At 45.7% G+C, this 8,901-nt stretch overlaps 1 protein-coding gene across 1 annotated transcript; it reads left to right on the forward strand.

Moving 5' to 3' along the window:
• The first annotated feature begins 1,298 nt into the window (after positions 1–1,298).
• On the forward strand, positions 1,299–2,234 carry LOC119812468 (olfactory receptor 15). The gene has a single exon (XM_038327160.1). It carries the CDS (start codon positions 1,299–1,301, stop codon positions 2,232–2,234), a length of 936 nt encoding a protein of 311 aa, XP_038183088.1.
• The last annotated feature ends 6,667 nt before the right edge of the window (positions 2,235–8,901 follow it).

Genomic DNA, 8,901 nt, shown 5'->3' on the forward strand with positions numbered 1-8,901 from the left:
AGTAGAATGCTTGAAGTTCTGGATTCAAGTCCCAGCACTGCATAAAACCACACATGGTGGTACATGCCTGTGAGCTCAGCATTCAGAAGGTAGAGCAAGAGTTGAGGCCCATCTGTGATTACATACTTTCAGAACACACTGGGCTGTGTAAGACCTTGCATCAGCTGGATATGGCGGTGCATGCCTTTAGTTCCAGCATTTAGAAGGCAGCCTGAGTTCCAGGACACCTAGGGCTATAGAGAACCCTGTCTCAAAAATATTTCCTTTGTGTGGGTGTTTGTATATGTGTATACCACATGCATGCAGTGCCCATGACAGGCAGAAGAAGACATCAGATCCACCGAGCCTTGAGTTACAGATGGCTGTGAACCCCCAGATGGGTGCTAGAAATTGAACCCTGGTCCTTTGGAGGAGAGGCCAATGCTTTCATTGCTGAGGCATGTCCCCAGCTCCCAATCAGCTCATTGTGTTTGTCATTGGATAGACCCAAGATGACCTTTCAAGACCAGGAGTTTGAACTTGAGAAGAGAGGACTATCAAAGAGAGAGAAAAAAAATTTCTTCAAAGATTTTATTTTTTAATGGGCAAGGAAGCAGCTACCTTTAATCTCAACATTGAGAAAACAGACGCAGATGGAGTCTTGGTCAGTCAGGGATAGCCTGGTCTACATAGCAATGTTCAGTCTACCCAGGCCTGCATAATGAGGGCCTCTCTCAAAACCAAAGTCATTATTATAAATTATATAGGTAGGCATTCACATAAGTACAATTGGCAGAAGAGGATGTCAGAACCCTGGAGCTGCTGTGGGATGAGAGCACTGAGAACCTAACCTGGGTCATCTACAAGAGCAGTAATGCTCCTAACTGCTGGGCCATCTCTCCAGCCTGAGAAACAAAATTATCATAAATATCTGGGAAGATTGTCCAAATTCAGAGTGTGTTTTGCCCTGCTCAGAGCACAGGAAGCTTTACTGCAGGAACTGTGTTGTGAGAATGTCTGTATCTCATTCTACCTTGCCAGCTCCCTCTGTCTGCCACCCACTACTCTGGACACTGAGCCCTACCCATTGTCCGTCTTCACAAGACAGTAGTCCTTCATCTCTGCGCTCAGCCCCTGTTGACATGCCCACTCATCTGACAACCAGGGGTCGCTGAAAGCTTGGGTCTGGAAAGGCTGGATGGCTCCTTAACTGTGGAGCCTGAAGAACATTCTGGATGCATATACAGCAGTAGCTGACTCTCCCTTCCTTCTCCCCAGCAGTTTTCTAGAGCAGCTTCCAGTGCCTGAAGCAGCCAGAGATGGGGGTGGACAGCAACAGCTCTGGGAGCTTCATTCTGATGGGTTTATCTGAGCATCCCCAGCTGGAGAGAGTCTTTTTTATAGTCATCCTCTTCTCCTACTTGTTGACCCTGGTTGGGAATTCAACCATCATCCTGCTTTCCCGTCTTGACGCCCGGCTCCACACACCCATGTACTTCTTCCTCAGCAACCTCTCTTCCCTGGACCTGGCCTTTACAACCAGTTCAGTCCCCCAAATGCTGAAAAATCTATGGGGGCCAGACAAGACCATCAGCTATGGTGGATGTGTAACTCAGCTCTATGTTTTCCTTTGGCTGGGGGCCACTGAGTGTATATTGCTTGTGGTGATGGCATTTGACCGATATGTGGCAGTTTGCCAGCCCCTGCACTACATGACTATCATGAATCCACGTCTCTGCTGGCTGCTGGCTGCTATCAGCTGGCTGGGTGGCTTAGGCAACTCAGTCATTCAGTCAACTTTCACTCTGCAGCTCCCATTTTGTGGACACCGGAAGGTGGACAACTTCCTGTGTGAGGTGCCTGCCATGATTAAATTGGCCTGTGGAGACACAAGTCTCAATGAGGCTGTGCTCAATGGTGTCTGTACTTTCTTCACTGTCGTCCCTCTGAGCGTCATCCTGACCTCCTACTGCTTCATTGCTCAGGCAGTGATGAAGATCCGCTCTGTGGAGGGACGACGGAAGGCCTTCAATACTTGCCTCTCCCACTTGGTAGTGGTGTTCCTCTTCTATGGTTCGGCTATCTATGGGTATCTGCTTCCAGCTAAGAGCAGTAATCAGGACCAAGGGAAATTCATTTCTCTCTTCTACTCTGTGGTCACACCCATGGTGAATCCCCTCATCTATACTCTGAGGAACAAAGAAGTGAAGGGGGCACTGGGAAGGTTGCTGGGGAAAGGAAGAGAAGCCAGATGAGGAGAGAGCCATCTTCTTTACTTTGTACTGTCTTTTTGTCTTGCATTCTTTTCCCTATGAGAAGCTCTGTCCTCAGTAAAGTGAAGGCATGTCCTGACAGTACTATACTTTTGGAAGATGGTTAGTCTCATTGAGACATTCTGTTTATTTACCACACATAACAGGGTAGATACGTACTGTTACAGGTCAGAAGGTTATTGACCTAGCACAGACCTGACTCACTGTCTCTGTATCTGATGTCCATGTTAATTACTTTGATGTATTTCTACAGAATTTTTTTACTTTCTAAGAAAAAATTAAGTTTCTTGGATAATTTTACTATAATCCCATGAATTCAGATTCTGCATTATCAACTTCAGTTGAAAACAGAATTCATCTTCATATCTTAGCCATCCATCATCTTGGTCCAATTGTCTGTCTAGTCTCAAACTACAGGCTAACTGTTCTTCCTCTCCATTCTGTCACCTGATTAACCCCTTCTGTATGTGCATATAAAATTTGCCTTCTACCTAAGGTAATAATTAATGAGAAAACTTCGGCAAGGCCCCCTGCCTTTCGATGCTAGCCCCACATGCCTTGATTTGGCTTCATTTAAATCAGTCCAGCTAACAGCCAGAGCCATCAGGTTTGCTACGCATCTGCTCAGTGGATGATGGAAGATGCTATGATTCCTCACGCAAGGTTAGATCCCGAGGGTAATCCATCCAGAATTCATGTCGTCTGCTTCAAGATGTTTAGTCTTCTAGCACCACAGTTCCAGGAACCCAGCATTGGTTTAGGACAAAACTTATCTCGAGGAACTCGGGTATTGGAATCATAACACCCATATGGCTCTTCCTATGGTTAGAATGGCCAATAGAATGCTCATCTGCCACCAGAGCTCACAAACGCTGTGCCCAGACAGAAACCAGGATAATATGGGACAATTGTTTGGCAGCTACATTACAAAAAAAAAAACCAAACCCGAAATCAATGGGTTTTAGAAGCCTTCAAAGCACATAGATTAGAGGTGTGCGCCTCTAGGTCCCATTGTTGTCCTTTTAGAAAAGGTTAGGACTGAATCTGATCAAGTTTCATTGTCCACAGTAAGAAGTTATCAACAGTGGGGCTGGAGAGATGGCTCAGCAGTTAAGGGGCTGCTCTTCCAGAGGACCTGTTTGGCTCCCCGTACCCACATGGTGGTTCACAACTGTCTCTAACCTCAGTCCTTCTGGCCACCAAAGAAAGCGGCACAGATTTGGTTCACAGAGGCAGGTGAAGCTCTAGATTCAAGGCTAGTCTGATCTACAGAGCCAGTCCAGAACAGCTATAGCTACACAGAGAAACCCTGTCTGGAAAAACAGAAAGAAAAAAGAAAGACAGACAGGGGGATGGAAGGAAGGAAGGAAGGAAGGAAGGAAGGAAGGAAGGAAGGAAGGAAGGAAGAGGGAGGGAGGGAGGGAGGAAAGAAAAAGAAAGAAATTCTGAAGAAAAAAATTATTATAAAAATTAAATGTTTGAAACTGGGTATTACAGCTCAGCGGTATGATAGAATACTTGCCTGGTATGCATGAAGGTCTGGGTTCAATCCCTAGTTCTGCACTAAATAAATAAATTATAGCTGTCTTAAGGGGTAGAGCGTTTGATTGGCAGTTATCAGACCCCTCTACTGCAGGTTCTGTGGCTGTGAGCTGGTGGGGAGTAGTAAACATTACTCCAGCAACTCCTGAAGATCCTGCAGCAACTGGGGCACCACCATTGCCAGACAGAGTGAGGCAGCCTACTTAAGTCGGCCTTTAGATGACCCCACCCAGGAACATCACATCCCTCCCTGCTTGGAAGGAGCACCTTTCAGAGCCACAGGGTCCCTGGAGCAGCCCTGACTTAGCAGAGTCTCCAGGATAAAGCTGCAGCTGCCTGTGGTGACAGAGGGGCAATTTCAGGCTGTAATGAAGTCTTCTCTGGGCATCTGAACTCAGCAGAAGTTTCCATGGACTACCCAAGAGCGGACTGGAGGTTTCTGAACATCTGTGAGGTATGCTGTCAGGACAGATGTGGCTGTCATGTTGAAGCGATAGCTGTTTGAGTGGCAGCTGCCTTACCTTTTCATTTCACGAGGTCCCATTTGTCGATAACGTATTTCCTGAGCAATTGGAGCGCTCAGAGAGCATCGCCCTGTGCCTATGTCTAGGCTCGTCTTCACACAGCTGCAGTGATCGCTGTCAACATCATGGCAGGGTCCTGCAAGGCCTGTATGTTAAAGGGCTTGTTTCCAGCTAATTGGTTGTTGGGGAATGACTGGAACCTGAGGATGCCAAACTCATAGTGGGTTAACCCATCAATGACTTCATAGCTGAATAGACTTAACTCCAGCTCTGGGGAATCTGCTTTCCTCTCCTGGGCTCTGTGGGACCTGCACTCACAGGTTCATACAGCTCCAACCTCATGTTAATGGAAATAAATGTTTAAAAATATTTTTAAAATAAGAAATTAACTACTACAACATAAGTGTCTTTTGAAACAATGAAAAATGATGCAACAAAGCAGTGGAAGGGAAGACGCAAAAGGGAAGAAATCCTGTGTGAAAAATAAAAAACATTTGCAAACACAAAACACATGATATCATGGTACATATTATAGTATGACTACCTTGTTGGACTTCTTTTGGGGACTGCCAACTCTCAAATAATGACTTTGAGTGAAAGAATCACAGGGTGCAACACTGGCAGATCCCCTGGTAGGTGGGAGACTGCAGCAGGTGGGAAACAGACAGATATGCCATCCAGGGAGAGCTTGGTAAAGAATTTATTTAGTGGGAATTGGAAAGTGTATAAGGGTAAGGGAGTATGGGGGGGGGGAGGAAAGAGAGAGAGACCGGGGAAAGAGCGTGGGACAGAGAAAGAGAAGAAAAAGGAAGGAGGAAGAGAGAGGCAGAGACTGCCTCTTCAGAAGGATGAACACAGATAGAGAGAAAAGAGGAGAGGAGACACAGGTCACCTTGTCTCAGCAGGAGTAGGGGGGCTGAGATTGGCTATGGGTGGAGCTTGTCTCTTAAAGGAACGGGGTACCCAGTTGACAAGGAAGGACAGCAGAATGATAACATTTCCATCTTTCTTTTTTAATAAAAATGTGAGGAGTTAGGTAGGCATGGTAGGTTAAGGGGATGGGGGCATCGAGTTCTCAAGACTGCTTCCTGCTGGTTTGTGGACATTGGAGTCTTGGGGACCTGAGAAAGCTTGGTGTTGGTCACGCCCTGGGATAGCTGGTTGCTTCACTTCTGTCCAGGGTTTGTGGTACGGAACTGTCCAGTGTCTCTTGGACCCAGAAAGGTGTTGGCTGAGCAGAGGACAAAGTTAAGTTTAGGAAGAAAAAAATTTCTTTAGGTCCTGGTAATTGAGGAGGAGGGTGTCAGAACCGGGGAATTATGAGAGGGTTGTATCTGACTGTTGAAGGTGAATCATTTAATTGGGCTCTCTGAAACTCACAGAATTCTTTGAGTTTGTAAAATAAGGTTTAGACATAAACATTGTATTAACAGCAGTATATTTATGCCAGAATGACTATGACAGATGTTTTTGCACAATGAACAGCATCTTTAGAAAACGACCAGAGACTTGATTAAAATTTTGATCTTGCAGTAGAGTTCTCTGCCAGAGTTAGATCACCATTTTACTGATAATAATAAGACTGTGAATGGCAGCATAAGGAAAGAAATTTGAAAACTTGTGTTTATCCTCAGACCTTTATAACTTGCATTTGTATAACTTAAAATACCTTTTATTTAGAACATGGTAAGAAGTTATGCTGAAATTTGTTTGGTGAGGTTTTCCTATTTAAACTGCCAAACTTCTCAGCTGTCAAATTGCATCAGAGATCTTTGAGAAGAATAAAATTTTACAGAGAACTTACTTAACTGGCAGCCTAGAGCCAATCCTCAGGGTCCTCCATGGTCATCGAGGGCAGGGGCATTGGGGTAATTTGTCTTCTGTTAGCACAAGGCCTGCAATGCTTTAGAAGATCCTGTGGGTTAGGAAATCTGTAGGCAGCCAAGCCTACCTTGGCCCAAGCAGCTAGGCAGTTGATTCCAGTGATTCTCTCCACTGTCTGGAGATCTTCAGGAGTCTAGATGAAAGGCAGCTTTCCCGGTGGTTAGAGCTTTCACTTAACGAAGCGAATGAGGGATGGACATTGTTCTATTCCCATCTGCCTTCTGTCTTCTTTGGAGGAAATAGAGTCCTACTTCAGGGAGCCAGCCTGACTCTCTGGTATGAAGTTTTTAATAATTAAACATTTAAATGTCATATTTCCCAGATCTCTGATCAGTTGAGGGCTGTTTATAGGGTATAGATAAGTTATGACTACAGCATAGGATTTGCCTGGAGAGCTGGATCCAAGCTTGACCATACTGGTTTTTAACCTAACAGGTGAGATTTATACTTGTGAAGGACAAGAAGAAAAAACTGTTTGCAATTGAAACTTACAATAGTGGAGAACAGCTTAAAGCAGGGTTGGGTCACATATACAGTATATTGTAAGAGATTAAAAGTATGTAATTTAAAATATATGAGACTTACTGCTTTCTTAGTCTAGAATGAGATACAATGAACAGAGCTCTGTGTGTAATGGGTGCCTCTGCAGGCCCTGCAAGGTGAACCATCATGAAGACACAACCTTTTGTAACAGAGCATAATACTAATTTTTAAAAGCTTAAAGCAGGTCGTGTGGTGGAACCATTGCAAGCGTACTTTGGCTGGGGGCAGAACCTCACGAGCCTGTGGCTCCTCCCTTTCTTAAGCTCAGACAAAATGGCATCAGCCGTGGTTGCCCATGTGGTGTAACTATTCACATTTAACCATCCACTGGTACAAGTTAGAAATGTATATAGTTTGTCAGTCTGTTTCCCACAGGTGAGACAGAAAAATAAATGACTGGCTCAGGCCGTTATCCATTCATCCACAAGATAACGGGTCCAAGAAAGGGCAGTCGCCCAAGAGGCACTAGGCCAAGAGGGGAACCGAATCCCAAAAAGGATCCGTAGATCCGAGGAGCCCTGGGCCCAGAAAATGAATGCAGTGCTCAGTGAGTGCAGAGCTAGAGCAAAGCCTGAGAACCTTGCTCCTGGGAAGTGACAGAGGTGATTGTCAGGGAAAGCTGAGCAGGAGAAGAAAATCTTACCAACTGTCCCAGGGAGATGGAGAGCTGGGAAGGGGGCTGGCAGCAGGTCCAGGATGCCCCTGTGCCTTGGACCACATGCCCATGATGCAGCAGTGGTACAAACAGGGCTCCATGAATGGAAGATATATATATGTATGTATATATATATATATATATATATAGAGAGAGAGAGAGAGAGAGAGAGAGAGATTCCTCTGCAAACAGCTTAGCCATGGTGGGAGGCATAGGGGGAAGGGCACCAGAGGACAGAGTTTAGCAGTGCTGGGATTGGCCTCCAGAAGCAAAAGGCACACAGACAAACCCAGAGAAAGGAGGCTGCATTCCCGACTAACAATCGCTGGCCAAATGCATGCTGAACATAGGCAGCTATGTAGCTTTTATCTGAGGGGGGAGGTGCAGTTTCCATGAGTGAGACAAGAAGAATGCCCAGAGTCTGAACTCCAGCGTCCCAGAGGTTCATTCAGCATGGACCACAGTTCAGGCTGGCCTTGGGTTGTCACTTACATGGTCCAGAGGATGGGTAGACATAAACTGAACCCCTACATGACCACATTGAGTTGGGGACCCTAGTGAGGCATTTTAAGCTCAACAGGCAAGTGGTTGATCATTACTGGGTCTTTTTACACAGGGGAACCACCTCAGAGTGATTGCACACTCATGGAGGCGTGACCTGTGTGGGAGGAAGCTACCATTCCATGTTAGGTGTAGAGTTTCAGTGATTTTGAATTGGAAAAGCGACCGTATATGAGGGTTAAAGGTTATAGGATCCCTAGCAGTCCTCAGCTGCAAGGGAGAGCCATCTGAGCCATGGAACCAATGGAAGGTTCATAGTGGAGAAACCCTGGCAGGTCCCCTGGCAGGTGGGAGAGAGACAGATATGCCATGTGGAGAGAGTTTGAGTATAGAGTTCATTTAGTAGGCATTGGGAAGGGTATAAGTGTAAAGAGTTATGGAGGGGGAAGAAAAAGAGAGAGACGGGGAAAGAGTAGGCATACAGAGAAAGAGAAGAAAGAGGAAGGAGGAAGAAAAAGGGAAAAGCTGCCTCTTCAGAAGAATAGTCAGAAAGAGAGAAGAGAAAAGAGGAGGGGAGGGGAGGGGAGGAGAGGAGAGGAGAGGAGAGGAGAGGAGAGGAGACACCAGATCAGCAGGGGAGATTGGGGATGGGTGGTATTTCTCTCTCTCTCTCTCTCTCTCTCTCTCTCTCTCTCTCTCTCTCTCTCTCTCTCTCTCTCTCTCTCTCTCGACAAGGTTCTCTGTAGCTTTGGTGCCTGTCTGGGAACTAGCTCTTGTAGACCAGGTTGGCCTCAAACTCCCAGAGATTCACCTGCCTCTGCCTCCTGAGTGCTGGTATTAAAGGCATGCACCACCACCACCTGGCAATTATAACACTGAGACTTATTATTAATTATAAAAGCTTGGCCTTTAGCTTAGGTTAGTCCCTCCTAAAAGTTAATTAACCTGATTTTATTAGTCTACATTTTGCAACATGGTTTTTCCCTTTCCTTCATTCTAT

Source organism: Arvicola amphibius, chromosome 4, assembly GCF_903992535.2.
Source record: "Arvicola amphibius chromosome 4, mArvAmp1.2, whole genome shotgun sequence".
Classification (NCBI taxonomy): Eukaryota; Metazoa; Chordata; class Mammalia; order Rodentia; family Cricetidae; genus Arvicola; species Arvicola amphibius.

Excerpts from the sequence above, each read along its gene's own strand:
- LOC119812468 (XM_038327160.1), top strand. The coding sequence starts at position 1,299 with ATGGGGGTGGACAGCAACAGCTCTGGGAGCTTCATTCTGATGGGTTTA.